At 45.4% G+C, this 25990-nt stretch overlaps 4 protein-coding genes across 4 annotated transcripts; 1 reads left to right on the plus strand and 3 right to left on the minus strand.

Moving 5' to 3' along the window:
• Nucleotides 1-1925: 1925 nt before the first annotated feature.
• LOC117897227 lies at nt 1926-6364 on the plus strand. The gene is given in 9 exon segments (XM_034805946.1): nt 1926-2053; nt 2130-2676; nt 2747-3847; nt 3906-4791; nt 4858-5027; nt 5030-5639; nt 5704-5846; nt 5909-6017; nt 6083-6364. Coding segments are annotated over 9 exon segments (3633 nt in total). The 5' UTR covers nt 1926-2051; the 3' UTR covers nt 6148-6364.
• Nucleotides 6365-7048: 684 nt separating this feature from the next.
• On the minus strand, nt 7049-8661 carry LOC117897226 (hexokinase type 2). The gene has a single exon (XM_034805945.1). It carries the CDS (start codon nt 8537-8539, stop codon nt 7169-7171), a length of 1371 nt encoding a protein of 456 aa, XP_034661836.1. The 5' UTR covers nt 8540-8661; the 3' UTR covers nt 7049-7168.
• A 672-nt stretch (nt 8662-9333) lies between these two features.
• LOC117896567 (hexokinase type 1) lies at nt 9334-10769 on the minus strand. Its single transcript, XM_034804968.1, has one exon. The coding sequence runs from the start codon at nt 10732-10734 to the stop codon at nt 9334-9336; it is 1401 nt and encodes a 466-aa protein (XP_034660859.1). The 5' UTR covers nt 10735-10769.
• Nucleotides 10770-11576: 807 nt separating this feature from the next.
• Nucleotides 11577-20358, minus strand: LOC117897870 (helix-loop-helix protein delilah). The gene is made up of 2 exons (XM_034806944.1): nt 19977-20358; nt 11577-13000 (listed from the first exon to the last, which is right to left on the minus strand). The coding sequence occupies exon 2, from the start codon at nt 12998-13000 to the stop codon at nt 11723-11725; it is 1278 nt and encodes a 425-aa protein (XP_034662835.1). The 5' UTR covers nt 19977-20358; the 3' UTR covers nt 11577-11722.
• Nucleotides 20359-25990: the final 5632 nt, after the last annotated feature.

Genomic DNA, 25990 nt, shown 5'->3' on the forward strand with positions numbered 1-25990 from the left:
TTGTGCCGAGCCTTCCTTCCTAGCAATGCAACAAAGTTTTATTGCTGCGCTTCCGTCAGAGCTCTTTCCGCACAACGGAAATTCAGACTTTTCTGGTCAGCTGTGGGGGGTGGTGGTGCCAAGCGGGGATGGCAATTAAATCTATGGTCCAGCCAAACAGTAATCAAAACTTTTGTTCTTTCCGTTGCTTTGCATACTCTTTGTTGGAAGTTAAATGACAGTTTTCAAGTGTTTCAGTTCAACTCGTTAGCATAGCATTTATTTGGAGCGCGCTCTCAGCTGAGCGCTCCTCACTCTATTTGCCCAATGCTGTTGCTCAAGGATATGCGCCAACTCAAGCCCGAACTCGAATTCGAACTCCTAGCCCACCCCGATTCAGTCGATTCAGCACAGGATGCGCGTGCGTTTTGCAACAGCTGGCCTGGCTTTCCTGCTCCGCCAACAGCCCAAAGGTTCAAAAACCTTGTGTTTGGTTCAACTCTCATAAACAGTTGGACGCTTGCCAGCATACACTGAGCCGATTCGGTGGTGGGTTTTCGAAATAACAGGGGAAGCGCTGCCTGCGAAACTACGTAGCCGATTTGCAAACTGCAGCTGGCCATTGAGGAAATATGTACATAATTATGCATTGTACATAAATATTATATGCACAAATACATATGTACCTAGGCACTAATTATTCTTTAAAAGGTTCATAGAAACTGAGCGACATATTTGAGCAAAATAGCGTTTTTAGCCACCACGTTGACCTTTTTTTAATGTGTGAATTATTAATTAGTTCGTTAATTAAATTACTTATCATACACACAGTCAAATGTGACAGATTTACATATGACGTCTATATAGATAACTCAACGAGTTTTTTTTGCTCAGAAAATAATCATTATTGATTGAGTAGCAAGCATAACTCAAAATTAATCATTATATTGTGAGTATTTCAATATAACTTGACAGTTAATCATTATCGTATAATTTGTGTAATAAAACTTATAATGATTACCATCCTTGATTGAAAATGTCTTAAAACTAGCTTTGAAAGTGGTTAGGTGCGGCACCACTATTTCATTGAACACAGCTGTATGTACACTACATGCAATTTATTCGTTTTACATATTTTTGTACATTCTACACCACACAGTGGCGCTCCCTACAGTTTTAGTATTTTATATTTAAATTCCATTTTAGAGCTCATACGAGCTATACATATGTTTAAGATATGGTTTATAGAGTTTTTCTTTCTGCATAAATTGAGTTCGTCATAGAAAAATGACGCAAGATTAGAATATTCGATATTTCGCAAAATACATCTCGGAAAATTGCACTGCAGAGCTCATACCGTTTCCGTTGGTTTGCGAAGTAAATATGTACATGTGTCTCTGTTACTAATTTACATACATTTACATACTAAAGACAAGGCTCCCGTGCTTCCAAAAAAAGGGTGATTAAAATGAAATATTCAAATAAAAATTTGTAAAATATAAGGTCAGAAGGTATTCAATCCATTAAAAAGGAGTATTTATAATAAGCAAAATTGATTCTTCAATTGGATTAAATTATTGTTTCAGTGCTAAAAGTATTTGCAAGTTTGTAGTATCAAATAGAACATCAACATCGAGCAATATGATTTAAGACTACGGTATATTTACGGTATATTTTGAAGATGCAATGGTATATTTTGGTATATTTACGTGGCCCTGACGGTATATTTTTCATCGGCGGCGATTCAATTTCAGAAATAGATAGACCTATTTGTCTTAGGTTAATAAGGACCTAATATTGTCAGCCTGCTATCGATATATCGTAACTATCGTGTGGAAACAGACTGCTTTGATAGGCACACTCTTGCCAAAATGCACGTAGTCGCAAGTAACATCTGTGATACTTGCGATACTATCGATGACGCATCTCATTAATATTTATTGTACCAAGTACAACACAACAAGACAAAACTACCCATCGCTAAGGAAATTCAATTTCAGAAATAGATAATAGATAGTTGGAGTGACAAATGTTTAAACCTTAAACACAAATGAAAAGTGAAGCGTGGTAAAATGTATGTTGTGACTAAGGAGTGCTGAGCGTTCGACAATAACAATTGTTTTTCTCATTGGCTATTGGCTGTGCTGTAGGTCGAAGAACAAGAACAAGAAAGATGAAACAGCGCTTGAGTTGGACGCCATCTTAAGTGAACCCACAACAAACTCGCATAGGCTTGTCGCATTCTTGCAGCGCAAGGCAGCGGAAGCCGAAAAGTCCAGGCCCCACCTCGTCTTTGGGAACGTCTCCTATAACCTGGATTTTGATGTTCCGCTCGTAAAGAAGCCTCAAAAAGGTACACAGGAGAAACCATTGAAACCTTTGCAAGAGTTGGGTGAAGCCAATGCGAGCAGCATTGTTGCAGCAGCGTCAGCGCCCCCCGCCTCAGACGTGCCACAGTCGCCACCCAACTTGGCATCGCATGAGAATGTGCCGCCGCGTTCAGCCAGACATTCGCCTTCACCCACCCATCGGCGTCCTTCCACACGTAGTGGCACTGGCGGCCGTGTTCCTGGCTCTGATAAGCTGCGTCGGCATGCTATTCAGAGGCGCTCGCGGAGCTGCGGGCGTCGTCAACTCTTGCAGGACTTTGAAGACGCAGCTAATCTGACTCGGAGCTCCTCAAGCCCATTTCCCTTTGTAAGTCACAACAGAATCAAAGCCAATGCCAATCAGTTTTATCAACTAGTGTATGCAATTCTACTTGTAGGTGCCAGAAGTAAACAGCACTCCAAACTGCTCTGACAAAGCTCCTGAGAATCGACCAGCGGCACAGACACAGCCACAGCCACAGCCAGAGCCACAGCCAGTGGTGCGTGTGAGAAGACTTCAGAATAATTCCACAAGCCGTCTGCACCAATCTGAACGGGAATCGGCACCGGTGGAGGATTCTTTTGTACCGGAAACACAGCCCCAGCAGTCTCAGGAGCATGCGGAAATGGTGCAAAATCTATCGAGGAGTAGCAACGTGCTAGTTATGCCAATGGGTGTGGCCTTTGGTCCCAAGCCCGATGCAGCAGAGCCTTTGCCACAACCACATTCGCCAGCAGCATCAGCCACAGAAGCAGCAGCAGCAGCAGAAGATGGGGCAGCAGCAACTCCAACAGTATCTGCTGGTAGTCCGAAATCGTGTGCTGCTGGTACTCCCGAATCATCAAAGTCGAAGCCAGTTTCCCATAACAAAACACCTGAGGTTGTTGTGGACTTGGACGCAATCCTGACCGACGATGAGTGCGACGAACAGCCAAGCGGCTGTGCGTTGAACCTGGCGCCGGCCGGTGTTAACACCAGCAGGCAGAGTCGAAGCCGCACGCGACACAATCGAAAGCCCATCGAGAACAATGACCAGGACAGTTCCATCAAGCTGCTTGACCTTCACCGCTCCAATGCAGCAAGCAAGACGAAGCGCAAGGGCGCCAATGCTCCCATCTTGAATAAGGCGCCCTGTACCGCAATCAATGGTGAGGCGTTTGCCAAGGAGCTGGAGCGCATGAGCAACCACGAGATTCTTGATTTGCGTAAGCGAAACTCCCTCGGCAGGGTCTATCCGCTGAATGGGAAAAGGAAGCACAGTGCCGAGCAGCAAAAGGCTCTGGAGCAGCAGATTCAGTGGGAGCTGCTGCAAAGGAATCTGGAAGTTGAAACGGAAACAGACAAAGAGCGCGAACAAATGGATTACAGTGAGGAGGTTATGGCAATGCCTCCGCCAGCACCCGTCGCCTTTAAAGACAATTCCCAACGAGAGCGCCGCGGGCATTCAAACGAGCGGCAGAACGTTCGCAAACGTTCCAGACGTCGAGAGGCTCCAATGGTAGGTAATCAGCAACCCAGAACAGGACAAAAAATGTAATTTCTTTTGTTAACTTTAGGCAGCAGAGCTGCTCAACTACATGGAGCTCACAAAAACCATGGAGTTGCGTCGAAAACCATCGTGCGACTCGTCCAAACGCAGCCTTTACACCAAGGGTGACTCGTTCCGAGAAGATGTCGACTCGGTGTCGCCGGAGAAGCAGCCAAGGCTCAGTCCAAGCCACCTTGGGCCCACTCTTGGTCGTGCCAGGAGCAAGGAAAGCCATGTCGTTGAGGAGGACATTTTCATTGTACCACCGCCGCCTCGTTCACTACGATATTCGCAATGTGTGCGGGATTTCAATGGGGTCAGGGCAGCCCCGCAGGATTCGAACGTGGAAGACCCTCCCCTCGGCCATTTGAAGGGGCACAATAATAATTTAAACGAAATTGCCGCCCCTCCACCAGAGTTTAATGACAATAATGACAATGAAGTGGATGGGGCAGATTGCTCTGCCTCGAGAAATGCCCAAAATCGGCTCTCCAAATCTCCACTTCCTCCATTTGATGACCAGTCAGATCGGACAGCCAATGGGGTTAGACGGAATAGACAGAGCAGACAGCTACCCACCCCAGCGAAAAATAAGACAACGGACATGCACGGGGAAGACCTGGCCATCGTTTCATCTTCCGTGCCAGGCTCCACTTCCGTGACAGATGATCAGCCCAGCACGAGTCGGGCCACACTGGACACGCTGGTACGTAGAGCCAATGAGCCTGCGCCTGAGCCTGAGCCCGAGGCTGCTGCCAGACCCGCCGTGGAGGAGGAAGCGGTGGTGTTTAAGAAACCCATGGCGAGGGCACCGCGTGCAAAGTCCAAGGCAAAATCAAAGGCAAAAAGGGAGCTGGCAAACCTAAAGGTCTCTTACATACAGGACGAGGTGGAAGTGGACCTCAATGGGGCCGGTAAGTAGTGGCGAACGAGAATGCACTTTTGCAATATTCTTAATTATTTTCTTCGGTGATTCGCAGGCAATCGGCGGTCAAAGCGTGCGCAGGTACCACTGAAGAACACTTGGTGCCATACCATGGATCCCATGAAGTTTGAATGGTTTCGCGAATCGGTGGATCCCTATGATAAGAAAAAGCCAAACCGTCGTCGAAGCAGTCCAATATATCGACACTGTCCAAAGTGTCCTTGCTGAAAAGGCCCCCGCTGTGCAGCAGCACGCCGAGACTTCCAGGCGAGCCCCTCCATGCCGCTACAGAAACTGTCGAGCCTGCAGAACCTTCGGATTGCAGTTCCCTGGGACTCGCGCCTCTGCGGTGGGAAGATAACGAGCGAATGGAGCAAGTGGAAAGCAGCGATGCCCGAAAACAAACCAACAAACGTGGACGAACCAAAAAAAAAAGGGAAGAGTTTGCAGCGGCTGCCTCAATGCCTCCTACTCCTGTCATGGAAACACAAACTGAAACGGAGCCGCAGCCCGATTCCGATCCCGATCCAACAGCACAAATAAATGCAAAGCAAACCAAGAAACGTGGACGAACCAAAAAAAAAAGGGAAGAGTCTGCAGCGGCTGCCTCAATGCCTCTAACTTCTGTCATGGAAACACAAGCTGAAACTCAGCCACAACCCGATTCCGCTCCCGATCCAATAGCACCGCTAAATGATCCGTCACCAAGTCGCAGCAGCTCGGATGAGCACCAGGCTGCTTGCATGCAACTCATGAGCTGGCTGCGAGGCCAAAGTAGCAATCAGCCAAGCTTCAATATGGAAGACTGCAGCGGGAGCCGGGTGGGAAATTCAGTCTGTAAGTACGAGTATATCACCGAATCAATCGCGGACTTTATGTTGGCTTTATGTTGTATTTGCAGCTGTTGCTAGTGAATTAGTTTTCAACAACTTGGATGACATGGAGTACGCTTTCTACAAAACCAAGGAGAAGGCGACGCTGGGATATATGCGCTTCCAGCCGCTGCAGCGTCGTAAAAAGAAACTGGTTAAGAACGTTTCCCTGGTATGCATTCAACCACGAAATCAAGAATTCGTAACAATTATCTCCTTTATCTCCTGACCTAGAAATTTGTTGTTTTCTTTGGACAATTTGCCTTGGATTGCACCGTTCCGGATGTGGCGGAAGATGATCGCCGCATATTGAACATCGGTGACATGGCTGAGATCGAGAAAGGTGAGACATTTATTAAACGGCAATCGACTGGCTGGCAGTATCTTATAACCCTACTTCTCTTTCAGGCACCCGCTTTGGTTTTTCCAATTTACTGAACGAAGTGAGTGTGCTGATGTTTATCCGCCAATAGACTTTCACATGTTACTTTTAATAGAAATATATATTTTGTAATGTATAATGTTAATAATGCGACTGTGTTGCTACCGTTTTCGATGAAAAGTTCGCCATGGCTTTCATGGAAATATAATTTGTAATAATACGGCTGACTCTGACCAAATGCACAGCTCGAATTCCTTTGTATATAAAAGCTATTTTCAGCTTAAAATATATTTAATACTTCTTTCTCAGTTGCAGTTTGTGAATTCTATTGGCAGGTTTTATTATTATTATTTTATTATATTTCGCCTAGCATTTCTTGAAGATCTTAAAGAACTTATCAATCTCCCCTAGGTAGGGCAGTTACTCGCACTAATACACACACACCAGGGTGGGGTACTCTCAACTCACAATGAGCGGTGACGTTTCGCTTCCTCTAAAAGTCGAATCTTCCATACTGTAGGGTTGGTGTTAGTGGTTCGGTGTTGCTGAGGGAGATGAATGTTGATGAGGGCGGGTTATGTTCTTACAATTTAAGCAACATAATGCTTAGTTAATACTTGGCCAATTCTCTGAAAAAAAGAGGCTCTTTTGTGAGCAATAACTCCTTAAGATCTTTGAAACGATGGAAAATTGTATTTTTTTCGTTGGCAGTTCGATTTATTAACAGTCCATTTATGATCTCTATATTTTTCGCACTCGAGTCGAGAGCCCAGTTCCATGGTTTGACAGGAATTTCATTATAAGTTGAAGCAAAATAAACTACTTTGAACAAAGGCTGCTCCGAGTGGGTTCGGGCACTAATCGACAATGCACATTTTGAATTCGATATATTTGTTTGATTTTGCAACAAACCGACGACAGGTGGCGCGACACATTTTTGGGCATGTGCTACGAAAAAAACCCGCATGATGGCGTCTTGGTGCAATGACTAAAATTTGATGAAATTTTTATTATGACTTAATTTATCGCTGAATTTTGTTCCTGCTCCTATGGTTAAGTGTGAATTTGTAACTACAATATCAATTGGGCCACTCATTGCCCGATTTGATGGTTTACTTGGTTGTGCTCTGCACGGCGGTGGCTGCAATCAAGGCCGCCCCCTTGCCGGAGCCATCATCGGACTCCAGCAGCTCAAACTTGATGCCGGGCCGCAACAATTTGGTCATGTGGAACATGAGAAGATCGTGATAGCGAGGATGGTAGCGATACACACTGCCGTCAATGCCCACGGCCACCTCGTTGATGTTCATCTTGTTGATGAGCGTCACCAAACCGCAGGAGCAGAGCTTGGCCGAGCGTGAGGAGACAGCTTCGCAGATGTACCGCAAATGCACCTTGTCCCGCACATTGTTACCGACGAGTCCCAGCTGATTGATGACCTTGTTGCAGCCCCGAAAGTCACCGGGTAAGTCGCTCTCAATGTCCGAGAGGTAGCTGGTCTGAAAGTTCCACTGCGTCTGAATGCGCTCCGATTTTTCGCCGACAAATATCTTCCCCTTGGCCATGAGATCGACCAAGACGAGGCGCACCAGCTCGCCCATGTACATGCCGGAGATGCACTTCTCGAAGGTCTGCTTGCCGGGATTGGGCGTCACCTTGTCCACCATGCGATCGTAGGGAGTGCGCACAAAGTCCAGCACGCCATTGTCCCCGAACGCACCCCACTCCGCGTTAATGATCATGTGCGGCTTGGTGCTGGTCTGGTAGCCCTCGAAGCACTCGGCATTCACCGTCTTCTCCACGTAGCAGGCATTGGAGCCGGTGCCAACGATCAGTCCGATGCGGCAGTTGCGCGCCGTAAAGGCACAGGACATGAGCGTGCCCACGGTATCATTGAGAATGGCCACAATGTTGATCTTGAGATCGCCGCGCCGCTCAATGGCCTCCTGCAGCAGGGCAACCACATTCTTGCCCACAACGCCCTCGCAGCTGAAGCCCTTCGTCCAGGTGACCAGAATGCCCTTGGTCAGGCCCTGCTGCTGCAGCGGAAACGAGAAGGTGAAGCCCAGGGGTAAGGCTTCACCCTGCAGATTGTGCTCCTTGCAGAACTCGGCCAGGCAGTTGGCTATAAAATCGAAGAGATCCTTGCCGGGCCCCGACAGCATGGAACTCGCAATGACGTAGCTCTTCGAGAGGATTTCAATGTCCGTGTTGCTCTTCAGATCGACCAGCAGCACACGGAAATTGGATCCACCCAGATCCAAGGCCAGATACTTGCCACGCTCCTTGCCCGTGGGCAAGTCCTGCACATAGCTGACGAAGCACTTGATGACCGCCCGCGAGTGAGTGTCCTTGGACAGACCCATCTTGATCTCCTTGGTCATGCGATCGACCACCTCCGTCATTTGTTCCTGCGTCAGCATGAAGCCCGCCACCGCTGCCTCCACCTCTGGGGCTATAGTTGTGGGTACGATCGTCGACATGCTTCAGCCCGAGCCGAAAACCCACGAGAAAATGAACTCAAAATTTAGACCAAAAAACGGAGAGAAAGGAAATATTCCGAACTGTCTCGACTGACGAGTGTTGTCGAAGGAAATGGAAATGGTATTGTTGGTTACGGGTTGCTTTGATTGCAGTTTGTTGTGGGGGAGAAGTTATTTATTTACAGTCCGCTACTTCCGAGTACTTTTCAGCGACTAAAAAAACAAAGTTATGGGTTACTTGTACACTGGCCAAGTGCCGATCGGCGTCGTATCAGAAGATAAGGGCAAAAAGGTAAAGGTAATTAATCAGTGCAACAGTTGTCGTACAGGTGGGAGTGGGTTGAGCTTTTAGAGCGTGCGAGAGAGCACGTAGGATTAGCAAATAAAGCTTGAATGAAAAGAGAAACCAAAGAGCTACGCTATGGCGTGTTTTTATGTGAAGCTTTCGTGAGAGAGTTTGTGCCGAGAGAGCTGCCAAATGCAGTGACGTAGCTGTGTAGGTAGCGGAGCCGCGATCGAAGGCGAAGGATGGCACAAAAAGGAATAGAAGTAACAGCAATGAATGAAAATTGAAACAGAAATCTTTATATTTAAAGGAAGGAAGAGAGGAATATCTGAAGGCATGCAGGAATATCTAGATTTTGTACACATTTTGCTATACAAATAATAGATAATAAATAAATATATAAAATAAGAATATTAAATCACGATCTAATCGAACCCCAAGTTATATTTTACATAGAACACATCAAAGTTCAACACTCACACAACAATTAAGCAAACTAAAATTAAGTTTAAAAATCCAATTCAAATATCTTCGACTCTCCGCGGTACTTATCGGCATGTGCCAGTCCGGCCATAATGGCGGCACCCACGCCGCAGCTCTCCTGATTGACGACGTACTCGAATTTGTACTGCGGATCGGTGAGCAGTCGCGTGTACTTGTTGAGCACGGCGGCAAAGGTGGGGTTCAAACGGTAAATGCCACCATCCACGGATATGGAGATCTGTGTGTGCTGCATGCGATTGATTAGACAGGCGACGCCGCCGGCGAGGATCATGGCAGCACGACTGACGACCGTGTCGCAGATGTAGCGAAAGGCGGCCAGATCGCGATCCTTGCAGTGGCGCATGCGGAAGCGGTCCATTACCTCCTGCGCCTTGGTGTAAACGCCGGGCGGATCCAGCTCGATCTCGAAGAGAGCGGACATTTCCATCTTCCACTGCAGATCGATGACTTCGAGCGGTTGCCCCACGAAAATGGCGCCATTCCGCATCAGACGCACCACAACGCGACGCACGAGTTCGCCCAGAAAGAGCGCCCCACTAAACTTCTCGTAGATGCGAAGGCCAGGATTGGTGGACGCCTCGTCCAGGGCCCTGTCGAATTCGTTGCGAATAAAGTCGAGCTGTCCGCCATCGCCGAAGTGCGCCCAGTCTGTATTGATGATCATAGAAGGCTTGTTGCTCGTGCCCACGTACGTGTGGCAGTTCTCGACATTCTCCACGTAGCAGGAGTTTGTGATGTTGCCCATGATCAAGCCGATTCGTGTGTCCGGGTGTAGCCAGCAGAGGGCCAGCAGCGATCCAATGGCCACATTGATAATGCCCAAAATGTTGACAATTACCTCGGGGAACTTGGCCAGCGCATCGCGCAGCATCTGCACCACATCCTTGCCAATGGCGCCCGTGGCGCCAAACTCCTTTGTCCAAGCCACCAGTATGCCCACATCCAGGGCCAGTTTGTTTAGCGAAAAGGCAAAGGCAATGCCCATCGGCAGGTTCTCCTTGTCCACTTTTTTGTCCTTCACAAAAGCCGCTATGTTGAAGGCCAGAAAGTTGAAGAGCTCCATGCCACGTGCGGCGGCTATCGAGTGCGGTATGATGACACACTTGGAGCTCATGTACACATCCTTCTCGCTGCTGAAACGCACCAGCATAATACGACAGTTGGTGGGCATCATTTCCAGGGCCAGGAAGCGGCCTCGCTCACGGCCCGACGGTAGGTCCTGCACGTAGCTCAGGTAGCAAGGCACCGAGGAGCGATCGTGACCCTCCCGGCTCAAGCCGGCCATCATCTCACGTTCCATGATGTTGCGCACCTTCACCAGATCATCCTCCTTGGGCACAAACATTTGACAGAGCTTGTACACCTCCGGAAAGTCCACCTCCGGCTTGTAAATGTTGCTGGGCATTGTGATGGGAGTTTCTGTCTGGAGAGTTTAGTTTTTCAAGAGCTCTAAACAGGGAATGGGTTTTTGTAGCTTTATGGCAGCTAAAGCAAAGGCAAAGGCAAAAGTACATAGAACACATTTTGTCGAAGCTTTTTAAAGCTCATAGAAGCCACTACATTCGTTCACTCCAGCAACTCCAAAGTGAAGGCCGGCAGCGTCGCGTCGTTCTGTGCATGGAAAAAGATCACGCGCAGCGCAGTCGGCACACACGCAGCGCAAAAACTTCGTGTGGCTTCGGCCTATGCAAAGAGCACCGCCGACACAACTTCGTATGCAGAACTGCACGGCTGTCGCAGCGGCAGAGAAGCAAGAAACGTTTTTGACTGCGTCTCTGTTGTCTGTGCATAAAAACGCACTAAAAAATGTGTGTGTGTGTGTGCTGATCTAAAGCTTCGTTCTGCCGCCTGCAGTTGGAGCATGTTTGTTCGTGTTTGCAAGCCGCAATTTTGCTGCGCCTTGAACGAAACTTAAGCCTTATGGCAGAGAAGTGCATCATAAGCTCCAGTTTGCTCTTTCTATAATTACCCGCAGCTTGCAGTCTATCGCTTAGTTCGTGCTCCTCAAAAGCGCATCTCAAATATAAAACGTTGAACATTCGGTTGAGCTTTCGTCACTGTGTGCTTTTTATTTACATATGTACACGATAACGAGAAATGCTTCACAAAGAAATGCTTTCCTTAGTGCACTAAATTCAATAGTTGGGCTCGATCGGTGTGGGGTATGTGGTGTAAAGATTAAAAAATAAATGTGCATCTCTTTTTCTAGCTTGACCTTGCCTTGAACTTAAGGCTGCTTTCTTTTCTTATGACACAATGAATTCCGTGCGCCGCTTGTTCGCATGGCTAAATGGCTAACAGTGAAATCTCGCACTTTAACAACTAATTTTTAAGGGCTTAAAACGAGTGTGTAACAGTGGCTACTAGTGGTAGGCGGCACAGCACGGCACGCCTCACGTGAGAAATATATCGGAGAAGTCGCCGTGCAGCAGGTCCCCGGGTCCCCAGGGATAGCAGCCATCCAGCGCATCCAACGCACTGATGCACGCCGACGGCTGCTGATCGCTGGCAAAGTCAAAGGAGTCCGTGGAGTGTTGCGCATCGAGCATGCGCAGGCTCAGCTCCACATCCGGCTTGTCCAGGCAGCCGGGCATGGGCATGTCGCCGCGACACGGCAGTATGGATTCGCCGCTGCTCAACAGACCCTCGTAGCCGGGACTCAGACACTGCAGGGACTCCGCATCAGACTCGAGCAGCAGCGTGTCCAGTTCGCTGAGTCCCTGCAGACCCATTAGGCTGCCATCGGGCTCGAGCACGGGACTGCTGCTGCTGCTGCTGCTGCTGCGCTGGCTGCTGCTGGGACTGCGCTGGCTGCTGCTAATATTCGAGGCGGAGGACGAGAGCGAGGCGTAGGCAGAGCTGGGCGAACAGGCGGTGCCAGCACAAGAGCCAGGCGAACCTATGGATGAGGCGGCATAGCAAGACTCGCCCGAACTCATCGGTGACGTTGTCGTCGTTGCCGCCGTCTGTGTGGGGGGCCCCTGCTTGGCCAGCTTCTGCGTTTGCCGTTTGCTGGCCGCTGTCGCGGACTTCTTGCTGGCAGCCTTGGACTTTGCGGTTTTCTTCGGTGCCGCTGCCGCTGCTGGCACTTGCAGCTCCACCTCCAGCTCCGGCTCGGTGTCCACGCTGACGAGCGCCTCCCGATGGGCGCTCTCCTCCAGACACTCGCCAATGAACTCCCGCTCGTAGCTGGGATCCTCCATGGAATCGCTCAGCATTTGTATGTACTTCATGGCCAGACGCAGGGTTGTGATCTTGGTCAGCTTCTCGCTGGCATTTGCCGCATCCTCGCCGGTTATGGCTTGGGGCACGCTGTGCCGCAGCGTCTCAAATGCCGTGTTGATCTCCCGCATGCGTGTCCGCTCCCTGGCATTCGCCGTCTTGCGGCGATACTTGCTCAGGGGCGGTGCTTTCGTCTTGGCCTTGCTCGCGGAATTGCTCTTCTTTGGCCTTTTGCTTGTCGTCGCCGGCCCAAGGCTATCCAGCTCCAGGTCGAGGTCGGGCAGCTCCTCATCAACGGATGCGCTGCGCTTCTGTCGCTTCTGGCGCAGGGAATACTTTTCGCCGCGGGCACTCGTCGCCTTACGCTTGCGGGAATCCTTCTTCGTGGGACTGCCACTGTCCATGTTCAGGTCGGCGTAGTTGTGCAGCTCGTACGTGTTTGACTTCATCTGCAAGAGAGACAAACGTTAGCTGGTGGTTGTCTTCAGCCCCAAGCCCAACCCAACCCAAACCCTCCATCTGCCAAGGCAATTAACAATTTTGTTCTAGATTGTCTGCTCCCCCCCAAAAATAAAGCTAGACCCATGGGCATATGTCGTTCTCCCGGTCTCAACTCTTAGATGGCTGCTGCCCAATGGCGCGTAACGAAATTTCGTGGCGGTAACTTCCGTAAACGGCACTCAAAAATTGCCTTCAATGAACTGAAGTCGATTCTTGAGTAGTTCTTTCTCTGCCTGTGTGTGCGCTTCCGCCATAAAGCATAAAAACCACTGAAGCCGAAAAACGCATCAAGCCAAAACAAAAAGAAAAAGAACAAAAATACTCGTACAATTTATGGCTGGAAACTACATCGAATCTCGCAAATGTTACACAAAAATCAAACTCAAAATTGAAAACGAATTAAGCAACAATGGATCATTGCGCAATGATCTTTGGGCCCACGCAAGATTGAGCCCTGGAAAAGTATTGCCCAATATGTGGACACATCTAGAATTGAAGTCAAGAATTAACAGAATTTTGTGGAAGAGTTTGGGTAGCATCATACTGTGTGGAATGTGCCTGAAGAGCGCTCGTATTGAAGCTGATTTTAATGACACTTTTTGACAGAGTTTTTGCAGCTATTTAAAGTGAATGCTTGCCATAGAAAATACCTACGAAATTAGGAATTGTAATCCATATTAAAGAGAATATATTGTGTGATTGTGTTTCCGCTTTAAAGACGGATTTCAATGATGATTTCGAAGCTACAAGGAAGGGATTATGCCCATGCCACTGGAGTTTAAGCTCATTTTTAATCACAAAAGTAAGATGGAATTTTAAGACATATTTTAAGTGAGTTATTGCCTTAGGAGTTACCCATAAAAAATAGCATATAGATCAACATTTATGCGTAAATATGTTTTGGCATTTGTGTTCCCGCTTCAAAGACGAATTGAGCAGCGTTGGCTTATCCCGGCGCTTACATTTTCCCAGCCCAAAAATGATTATTAAGCCCCCTCCCGAGACCCGCAACAAAACAATCATCTATGTGGGGCTTCTCCATTACAATGTTGACGAATGTTTTCTGTTTTTGTTTTTGTTTTTGTTGCTGTGAAAGTTGCTTGTGAAAATGTAAAAAGTTGAGTTTATGGTTTCCCCCTTTGTTGCTTTGCGGTAGGTCAAAACTAAGCCCTAAAAATATGTATTTTCCAGCGCTTTTCACTCGCTTACTTTTCCTTCTGCAGCCGGGAATGTGTTTGCACTGCTTTGTGGTTGCTGTGGTGGGGCGCACAGGGGGGAGCGGTAGCGATAGCATTTAATGAATGCATTTTAATGCAAGAATTAAGTTACATGAAAAGGTAACACGAAGCCAACACAGCGTCATCATAGCTGCGAAATGTGAACAGCGTTTTGCCACCACCCAAACAGAAAAGACTCGAAACGCCCTTGCAATTGTGCTGCCTTGGCCTCATAAATATCTAAAACTCAACTGCACAGAGGTGTAGAGAGCAGATCTACACAGCGCAGATTGATTGCAAGTCCAAGTCTTGATCTAAGGAGAGCAGCGGCAGCAGCAGCAGCAGCAGCAGCAATGCAGCGTCTGTCTCTCGGTCCGCCTGTCAGACCTCCACTTAAATGGTCAATTTAGTGCAGATTGTCCAAAATTGGCACCAGACGTTGCGATTCTTGTTGCACGGCACGGCCCCAGGCACCCGTTTGACACTTGCTGCATAGCTCTGACCATTCAAAGATCTTGCTCTTGGCTTGGCCTAAACGAGTTGTGGCCTCTCGCTGCACTTTTCTTCATTCACCGTTAGTGTGTGACACCAAAGAAGAGAAAAATGCACCGATGCACGGATACAAAAATTGAGCCACGGATGCACCAAGAAAAATGTGGATTTTGGCGGAAATTAATCCACGCATTGAAAATGTTTACTTTGAGGCAAATTATTCCACCCATTCACCGCCCAAAAATGTGCATTTGTGTGCAGCCATGCCAATGGTTTTCCAATCTACACTTTGTTCCTGCCCCACAAAACGTTGCCGCGTTTCAACACGTGGAGAAAAGCTTTTCACTTTGTTTACGTGTCGGGGAGTTTCTTGTGGCCGACGGGCGTCTCGCCACTGATTTTTCAGTTGTAATTAATTTTTGCCACGCGATGCGAAAGAAAATGGAAATGCGGCAAGAAACTGAGCAAAAGCAGCGCTTAAAACGAGAACCATGCGCACGTGTTGGATGCTCTGCCAAGGCTGCGTAACAATTAAATAAAATGCTAAGCATATACTTATTTACTTGATGGTTTTCCATGGTAGCAAAGACAGGAACTTGTTTAGATTTATTGTAAACACACAAAATGGGCAAACTTCGGCCAAATTAACTTTCGTTCTCGTTCTCTCTTTGAAATAGCGATGTCAAGCCAACGATGAAGGCAACATCGATAGCCTCTGAGCAATGTTATCGATGATTGAGGATGAACAATTAGAGACAATTGGAGAAACAATTGCCACACAAATATATACTTCGAGTTCTGGCAACAAATGCAACATTTTTGGACTGATTTTTTGGTATTTACGATTACTTTTAGGCGCTAACAAACAATAATAACCCTGGGATTGGACAGGGGTAGGGCTAGGAAAGTGTAAGTATTCTTCTTGAATATTGAATCAAATTGTAATTGTAATGCATCGATTCAATGAAAATGCTTTAATTTTAATTACTTATAAAGACAAATTATTGTAGTTAATTTTGACAAGATTGGAAGACACTCAAGTGGCAATCACTGCACGAATTTCTTTCAAAAATACAACCTCCACTCTATTCACAACAACATTTACTTTTATTACGCGCACTGTACAAAAATCAACTAAAACTTTGCCAACTCTAAGCCAGACCTAAAGCCACTGCCAAGCAGCATGAGTGATGATTCTTTTGGACAAGAGCTTCCTGGGCATAATCAGAGCCCCAACCTGCAGCCGGAAGAGTGGCGGCCCAAAAGTTTTTGCGACATGCAACAAACAAGCTGCAATTAAGTGCACAGCACAGAAAAATGTGCAACTTCTTCAGCGGGCCTTCACCCCCTCGCATTTCCATGCCAGCAGTGGGAAAACGACGTGAAAATTACCGAGTTCCGTGTGCTCAAAGTCGGACAGCAGGGCAACAAATTGCATGCGATTAAAAGTATTCGCGGCTAATAAACGTTTGTTCAGCAAACAGCAACAAGCAGCAAGCGGCGCTCCTGTGATTCCAGTAGCCAGTAGCCGGTAGCCAGTTGGTAGCCGGAATTTCAGATTCCGCATAGGATGGGGATGTACCGGAAGAACGGAAGGAAGGAAGGAAGGAAGCAAGGAGTGAGCCGGAGTGTGCAGCAAATGAATGCAGTAGCCTCGGGGGGCAGTAGGCTTTGCCTTTTCTCTCTCGCTCTCGTTTTGTGTTTTCTGTTGATTGGAAAATTTGTTGAGCATTTTTCGATAACGGTAAAGGGGGGTGGGGGATTGGGCAGGGGTAGGCTCTGGCCTCTGCTTAAGTTTTCAATTACACGGCCCGGCACAATGCACCAATTGAAATGCACAGACAACAAACATAGAAGAGTTCCTCTCTCTCTCCCTCTCTCTCTCTCTCTGTGCAACATGCCACATGCCCCACCCCTCTCCCTTCCCCCTTGTAACGTTTACATTGCCACATACCAACAACGAGGTAGACAAAAGGCGAGCCATGCGTGCGGCGAGGCGTGAAGGGGTCGTCTACGGGCGCTGGCTGCAGCGGGCGTGTTCCGGGGGCGGAGGTGCACAAGACGAGCTGCAACGTAGGCGGGCAAGCGTGGGTGGAGCGGTCCACCGTTTCACATGTTGCTGTTGTGTGTTAATACCCTGACAGCGGGTATTATGATTAAGGTCATGAAGATCAGATCAGAATTTGGGAGATGAAACGATGCTGCCCCTTTTTCAGCAAAAATAATAATAATAATCCAACAATTTCCCTGTCATTTTGTTTACATTTTTCGAAGTTCTTTCATTTACTGCACAAATTTCCCCTAAGTGAACAGATAACACTCCATAAACACTCGTAAAAAGTGAAAAATCTATGAAAATATTCGAATTAATAGCTAAAAAAGTTGCCTAAGAAGGGACCTCCAAAAAGAGTCCAAGAATTAGCTAAATAATATTTGAGAATTCTCTTAAATTCTGCACTAAATAAGCTCTAGTTTCGCTATATATAAATTTATAAGCCTTACATCCATCAACTCCCATTAGCATAATCAATCCGAAAGCGTATCAGCAGCCTCGCCGCTTTTCCTGTCTCACTTTTCATTTTTGTTTTTGTTTTTCTTTTTTTTTTTGGTGGAGGCCCAGCCAGAGTGCACTTGAAACTACCAGCAAATGGATCTCTTTCTCCCTCTCCCCTTTCTATTTGCCACTTCCCGCGCTGCTGCCCCACCCTGGCTGCCCTTCACTTTTTGGTTCCGTTGCAGTCGCTGCATTTTTAGGTGTAGCCATTAAATTTAGAACTTTTTCTGCACGCTTGTCTGAGCGCCCCAGCGGGTGGCAGGGGCGCCATTAAGGGAGTGCTGCCGATGAGCGAAGAGTGCAAGGGAAGGGGCTTGGGCTGGCAGGGAGTGGAGTGGAGTGGAGCAGCGGCGTGGCGTGGCGTGTTACGGGGCAGTCGGGTGCGGTTAAATGGAAAATGAAGCGTCTGCTGCTTGAGCCAGTAAAAACTGAACCACACGAGCGAATGATAGCCAGAGGGTAGGTCAAGGAGTTCCCCAGATGCCGGATAATAGTTACGAGAAGACGAATGTTAAGGGACTGAGGGATAGGAAATTTCATGCACAAGTCAATGAAATTTTAACCATCAAAGACTATGTCCATCAGGAAAGATTTAATTGGCTTTCATTGTGATTTATTGTTGGGGTTCAGATTTATAATTTAAGCAGCAAAAAATTATTGGCTGCCTGGAGCTGCAGAATTTTTGTTTATTTTATTTTAGGCTTTTTGATTGAGTAGATAAAGCTGCAATACTTTTGGTAGCTTTGCCTTTTCGCACCTCTGCTTATTATAATTAATTAATCAGTAAATTAATTCCTTCGCTCAGTAGTTTCCCATCCCGCACCCTTTCATATACTCATCGCCCTACCCTCGAGCATGATCTGTTGTCCATAGAGAATCTCTGCCTGACTCAGATTGTCTCTGTGCCTGTCCCTCTGTCTCTCGCAGTGTGTCCATGGCATGAGGCATGGGTATTTTTCTTTATTTTCTTTTCTTTTGTTTTTGTTGTTTTGTGGCACAGCTCTAAAATTAGTTTTTATTGTATGCAACTTGAATTTTCTTTCTCTATTTTTCGCTTCCTATTTTCCCATTTTTTTCCACTATCTTTTCTCTTTTTTTGCCTTTCGATTTGTGATTCTTAATTTGCTTTTTGTGGAAAGCGTCAAAATCTTTCATTTGCTTTTTGGCCATGGCTGTGCCGGTGCTGTTGTTGCAGCTGCTTGTTGTTGTTTTCTGTTGTTTTTGCCCGTTGTCTCGTGCTGTTGCCAGTTGCACGTTGCCGCCTATTTCCCCCCCCGCTCCTCATTGGTGCACGTCTTTGTCTCGTGTGTGCTGGCTGGCTACCGTTGGCAGCTATTATTTTTAGCCAGCCTGCGGCAAGTTCTTACTTTTTGCATCTTTTATTTTCTTTGATTTTCGTTTTATTTCTATTTTGTTTGTGTCTATTTTTTATGCTTTTTTCCATTTTATTTTTATTTTTTGTTTGCTTTTTTCTACTTTATTTGTTGTATTTGTTCTTTACGCCTTTTTGTTGCTCTTTTTTATGCTGTGGATTTCTTGCCATTGGCTTGCTGCTTGCTGGGTGTTTGGCTCAAATGAATTTGTTTGATTTTCCATTTACGCCGAGTTTGTTTATCAAAATTGGCACACACACTGCGTATGTGTGATGTTCGTGCCTCGGACTGGCCCTTCCTCTCTCTCGTGCACATATCTGACTGTCTGTCTGTGTGGGTTTTGTATTACCCGGCGGCTTTTGATTTGCGTTCGGATCTTTGACAGGTTTCATTTCTGGCATTTGCTTTTTGGCTCATTTTTGTTGTTGCTTTTATTATTGTTTTTAGTTTTAAAAAAAGCATTTGGGTTGGAGGGAAAACACACAGCAAGTTCCCCACATTGGACTCAGATTTGGGTCAGGGGAGCACCGAATTATGCGATAGAAAATATTAGATAGAAAATTCGGGATTTATGTTCTGAAACATTTTTTGAGGGTTTTAATTAATTGGAAATTAGGGTGCCTTATAGGTGTGGGAGGGATAAATAAATATAAGTAATATTAAAGACTTTTAGATTTAGATTTCTGTAAGGAATTTCTCTACAAAATAAATGTCTTTTGTTTGGAATTTTAACAGAAATAGGAACAAATATAAATAGTTCATTAATTAGCCAATCTTTGAGTTAATATTTGCTCAACAGCTTATTTATATCTTCCAGAATCTTCTACCGGTTGCCATTTGGTGTTCCCCCCAAATTCTTGGCTGTCCCTTTGAAGCTTTGTTGATTGAACATTGACAACTTTGTTTACACATTAATTGAGATTGCCGCAACCTGAAGGCGATCCGACAAAGCTGCAACCTTTCAAATCAGTTGACAACTTGCTGTCGTCGGCGTTCTGCCCCACCACCCAACTCCTCCTTTACGCTCCACCCAACCAGATGTCTTCCATTTCAACACCTTGGACAAACAAATGTTTCGGTCTCCAGAAAGTTCTTCCCTGCCCCAAGAACCCAACGCCAGTTCCCCCCTCACTCGCTGTGTGCGATGCTGGGACCAAGGAATGCTTTTTGTCTATTTTTACTGGGGCGCAACAACAAGAGGTTGGAGGAATTCTTGAGCATATTCCTCACAGCATATAGGAGGTACACACATGTTTGATCTGATGGAGGATGGTGCGAGTATATTTACCTTTTTGATTTCATAAATCCCAACAATGTCTGGCCGCCGTGTGTGTTGTGGTGTTTGTTGCTTAATTTGAATTTAGATGATGCTTTTTGGGTGGTGCTGCTGGCCCTCACTGATTAAGATTTGTCGTTGATTTTATTTGAATTTTTGATTCATTAAAGTATTCCGAACTGAGATTCCGACGGCGCGTTCAGCTAATTAGTCACCAAAGCGAACTTATTTGTGGCTCTTTTTTTTTTGTGTATTTTGTTTTGCTATTTTTTGCATTTGCATTAAAAGTTGTTAGCTCATGCATAAATTTGGCATTTTTGAACACAAGCAAAAATATTGCTTTATTCGGGAATTAACTTTTTGATCATTTCCTCGAAGCTCTTTTTTTTGCTGAAACTCGTTTGCTTTTTGTTTTATTTATTTTTTTCTATTAACTTTGAGACAAATTTGTTTGCGCGTTAGATTTAATTATTGATAAGAACTTTTTTTGTGTAGTTTTAGGATTTTTTGGAGTCTAATTTTTGTTGCAGGAAAAGCCTCGGGCATCGTTTTTCCAAAACGTGCGAGCCGCGTGTGTCGGCAGCGGTGCTGCCGCGGGCTGCTGTGTGTGTGTGTGCGTGAGGCCGGCTGCTAAAAATATCTATGAGTACGCGACGCGCTGTGTATCTTTAGCGCAGCAGCTGTAGTTGTATCTGTATCTGTATCTGTATCCAATAACCCGACAAAAATACACGGCCAACGGCTCATCGCTGTCGCTTGGAGAAAATGCTGCTGCTGCTGCTGCTGCTGCTGCGTGTCCGCTTGCTGCGCTTGTCCGCTGTGCACTGAGCGACAGGCAAGAGATCTGAGATCTGAGATCCAAAGTTGATCGTCAATGTCGTCCACTATGCAGCATGCAGCATGCTATGTGTGGGGATACCACACTTGGGCTGTGACTCCGTTAGCCAGCCCGAGATCAATTCTGATGGGGCGGCCCACACAAACGCTGGACACGGCTTGCTGCTGGAAGGTTGCTGCTGGCTCACGGCTTGCTGTGCGTTTTGGGGGGCTGCGTTCTGAGCCGGCGGCGGCGGCAGCGTCGGGCACTTGTCTGGAGCGCTGAGCGTGCGGTGCGCTATTGGAACGATCAATGAATGAAATGCCGCATTAAAAGGCAGCACAGAGGAGCGCACGTATCGCTCGGATATACACAGATACTCGCACAGTTAGCGAGGAGGCGGGGAGGGAGGGCGACCAATAAACCGAGAAACCCACTGGCGCTCCACAACAGCGCAAACCCCACGCCAACACAACGTCATTGAAAGCCGCTGCAGAGCAGCGAAAGAGAAACCAGTTCGAGAGAGCAAAGCGCGCCCGCGCGAGAGCGAGGGAGAGAACGGACGGGCGAGTGTCTCTCTCCCCAAAATGTGTGGGTGCTTTTTGCGTTGGCCGGATCAGGTCTCCACAGTGGATGTTTTGGCTTCTTCATCTCCCTCTCTCTGTCTCTCTGCCTCTCTTTCTCACTCTGCTACGTACTCTTGAGTGGTTTCCCATTCAAATTTTCGTTTTCGTTTCGAGTCGAGTCAATTTTTGGCTGTGCTCTCCTGAGATTTGGTTCTGCGGCAAAGCATGATCTAATATCGCCAGGCAGTTATTTATTTAAATTTATTGCTAATTTTTTATGCTGCTGCTGCTGCTGCTGCTGCTACGTTTGACATTCATTTGTACAAGTCAAAGACTGTCCGGAGGAGCTCACTTGAAAATACTTAAAAATGTTTGTTCATCTTTCATTGATTTTGGTAGCTGCTGCGCCAACGCTCTGCGTTTGCTTGATTGGAGGAAACTCCACTGCCGGAGCTGAACTTTTGAGTGCAGATATTCATGATTGAAATTTATCTAGATTATCCGCGAATTGGCAACGAATTATGATGGAGCATGGAGCAGCAAAGTTCAAGGAAATGTCTCTATTTGGGCTGTTAATTTATGAGGCCATGTGGGATGGCATGGAGCTAGACTCTAGCTGCTAGAGTTATGGACTTTGATCTAGGCTAAGATATGTTTTATGTGTTTCATTATCATAGAAATGGCTTGCTATCATTTTTTAAGGTATTGCTTAATAAATTAAATCGTTGGACATCATTTTTAATGGTTTTTTAACTGCATTCATGGCGTTCTAGAAAGTTCCTTCTCTCTTCAATTATTCCATCTATTTTTGATGTCTTGTGAAAGATTTTACCATGGTAACATTTGAATCAATTTTTTCAGCAAGTCTTTTCTTTTCTTTCATTAAGAGCTACGTCATTTATCCTCTCATATTGAACTTTTATCTACCGAAATTATTTAAACATTTGACTATAAATTCAATCCAAATTGGAATAATATATGTTAGAGCTTGTCTTCCATTCAATAAACTCTAGAATGGGCCACTTATCAGTAGATCACTGAATAAACTAATTTGCTAATCGAATTAGTTTGCCTTAATGCCAATTTAAATTAAGTTCTATACTAATTCTAGCCTTGATGTATGTAATTATTTAGGAATTCAACATAAAATTTGCATCAATTTCTATTAACGTATTTTCTTATAAATTGTATCGGAATATAACTTAGAGTTATCTTTATCCATCAGTTAGGCCATAAAATATTTTTAGTTTTTTGTGTATTAATTTTTTTAGGTTCTGCAGTGCTGATCTGTAGATGTACAAAGAATTTTCTGTTTGCCCTAATGATCAAAGACTCACAATATTTGCATGAAGCGCGATAATAAAAATTCCTTAGCTATCTGAAACACAACTGAAATGGTATATGAAATAGATTGATTTATTACTATTTCATCATTTATCCATGATTCACACATTGTACTAAATTTGATTAATATTATTCAGATTGACTGTAATTTATTCTAATTCGTTTCGTTCAATTTCCGTCCCGCGATCGCCCCGCCCCGCATTGGGTGTGTGTGTGGCTCAGGTTTGTTTTCATTTTGTTTTTTGCTTCTAATTTCGAATCGCTAAGCTGACTTCAAAGTCATATTTGATCTGTTGGCACTTGTTGGATTTTGTTCCATTATTATTATGAAACAATTGTGTTTATAGTCATTTATTTCTGTATGGTTTTCATGCATACAAATAATTATAATTAAACTGACAACGGGCAAATAATTGCAAAATGGCTTTGCTCCTGCGGGCGAAACGAGTTGCCATTTTGCTGTGGATTTATATATGACGACATGCGACTTTGCAGCTTGCTCCGATATGCTCATATGAGTGCTCATATATCTATATTGCTTCCAGCAATAGACTGATCGACTCTCAGACTCAAAGACTGACTGCCTGCCTGACTGCCTAATTTATCTTTTGGCTTCTGTCCGTTGGTCGTCGATTGTCTGCGACTGTTCGTCATCGTTTGTCGTGTTTTGTTCTTGAGCAAATAAATCATGATGACAACAGTTAAATTTGATTATAATTTTTCCCTCCAAACAGCATAAAGCACACAACATTTTTCATGGCACAAGGTCGCCAGCGAGACACAAGTCGGACACACCACGTACAAAAGAGAGTGGAAAATTAACGCGTGCAACATTAATTTGATTTGCGTGCGAGCTAAAAATTATACTATGCATATAGCTGATTAACTATATATATGTATATATATATATATATGTATATATGTATATACATATGTACAAATTGGCCAATAGTGTTGTTTTGTTGTGCTGACAGCTTAATCTGCAGTCCCACCATGCCGACTGCCAAGACAAGAGAACATGAATAAGCGAGCCATAATTAAAAAAACAAACGTCACATTTGAGTGTTTGCTTTACGATCCAAGCTATGGTCATCCACGCCATGGACACAGTCGTTAAGAGGGATTGGCACATAGAAATAGCAAAGAATTTATAGAATTTCTGTTGGTAGTTCGATAATCCCTTTGGACTTTTGTTTGCTTGATGACTCTCTTGATTGCCAGTCGCTCTGCGTAATTCCCATTCCTATTTACTCTATCCCCCTCTCCACCCTTGTCGTTCAATTGCTTATGCAAATGTTCTAAGTTTTCTACTTTGGCTTTGGCTTTTAATTGCCAGCTTCGGAAATCACATTTGCCTTAATATGGTCACAAAGCGCGAGTCCAAGTCCAATTCCGAGCCACAAACCATAAGCCAGCACCCTCGCTCTCCAGCTCTCCCGCTCTGCCGTTCTCCCGCTCTCTCTCTCTCTCTCTCTGTTAACTGTGTTCCCGCTTTGGAGGAGCTCTGCTGCGACGTGTCTGCAACCATTTATGGCTGTTGCTTGGGAAAGCGGTGAGAAAGCAAAAACGATACGCTCTCAGCTGGCTAATTGTGAGCAGAGCATCTCGCATCGAACTCTGGCCCAGGCCTCTGAGGCTGAGGCTTCTGAGTTGTCTCTTGGGCAGGTTTTGTTGACTTCTCTTGACTGCTTCGCTTGAGTCTCCCACCAGCACTGTGTGTGGGTGTCGGGGTGTGTGGGCGTCAACCGGGGCTTGAGTCAACGTTGATTTTGTTTTATATTTTACGTAAATTTATTATTACAAATATCGTTGTTGCCGCGCGCGTCTCAAGCGGCTCAAGCGGAAATACACTCGACTTGGCCGCTGCCCACGCTCTCCCATGGCCATAACCACCTGCACTGTCTCCTCAACTCTGTGTGTTTATTTGAACTTTTTTTGTCTTTGCATTTTTGGGGAAGTGGAAGCTGGACGGAGCCAACTATTACGAGTGGTATGGGGACGAGCGGAAATGCCAAACGATTAAGTTGTTGTTTCTCAGCTCGGGCTTCAGTTTCGGTTTCTGTTTCTATTTCTGTTTCGTTTCTTTATTTTTATATTTTTGTTTAATTAATTTTTGTACGCATTTTGATACTTGTAATTTGCATAAGTGAGGACAAAGCGTGTGGGTGTGAGGCATACATATCTACATGTGAATCAGTCGTTAAGTTTATGAATGGCATAGTAAAGTTACTTGGTATGACACTCAGATGTGGCCGGGGCAACGTTGCCAGTTTTCATAAGGGCGCTAACAATGCGCAATTAACCGATATTTGTGTGGAGATTTTTGAATAAATTTATAATGTTCATTGACTTTTGATGTATTGAATTTATAATGGGAAATGGACAGGAAGTAGCGATGGAATATATAAGTTCCAAATCAGATTAGAGCTGATAAGAAAGTTATAAGTATTTGAGCGTTTTCAATAGCTGTTGCGTTTTTCACAAGGCCAGTAGTTGTTCCTAAAATGTAAATTGCAAGCGAAAGCGAAAGCATTGCAAGAACGATAACGCAATTAACAGCTATGACAAAAAGCTCAAGACTACCTGCAGGGGCAGCGCATCGCGACTTCGAGAGCGAAAGAAAGCAATTGAAAGAGAGCTTTTGGAGCAGGGAGAGGCTGCAGCTAAGCGCAGAATTTACCAACGAACGTCAGCTAGAGCAAGAGAAAAGTGAAGGAACGAAGAAGGCGGGATAGATAGACGAAAGAACAACCGCAGCAGTGCGTAAGCATAAGCTGGTTGTACATATGTATGTACGTACTTACATACATACAAATGTATGTATGCAACGCAATGCACATAGCGAATAAAATTGATAATTTACGCTAGGTTATTCGTAGAGAAAAGTTAATTTAAGTCAAATTATAATACAAATTTAAGTTCAGTAAATGCAAAATTCGGTTAGCTACAACTCTCTTTTAGTTGCTGAAGAAAGTTCCCACGAAAGTTCACTACTTGCCACCCAATTCCCACACATTATGATTTGATCATTCGATTAGGATTGCAACTCTTTCTCAAATGTGATTCCACTGACATGCAAATCCATCTCTCACTTTAAATCCCACTCTATCAAGACATGACCTGACCAACTTTAAGCTAAAATTGTTAGCCTGCTTGGATCAATCAATGCTGATTAGCGCTGGAAAGCGCTGAACAGACTCTTAACAGCAAAAGTTAATCGTGTGTAAAGAATAATGAATATGTCTGGGCATTGACAAGGCTCAACAAATCATAGCAAGGCGAAAAGTGAAACTGAGAGA

This window comes from Drosophila subobscura, chromosome O (assembly GCF_008121235.1).
Source record: "Drosophila subobscura isolate 14011-0131.10 chromosome O, UCBerk_Dsub_1.0, whole genome shotgun sequence".
Classification (NCBI taxonomy): Eukaryota; Metazoa; Arthropoda; class Insecta; order Diptera; family Drosophilidae; genus Drosophila; species Drosophila subobscura.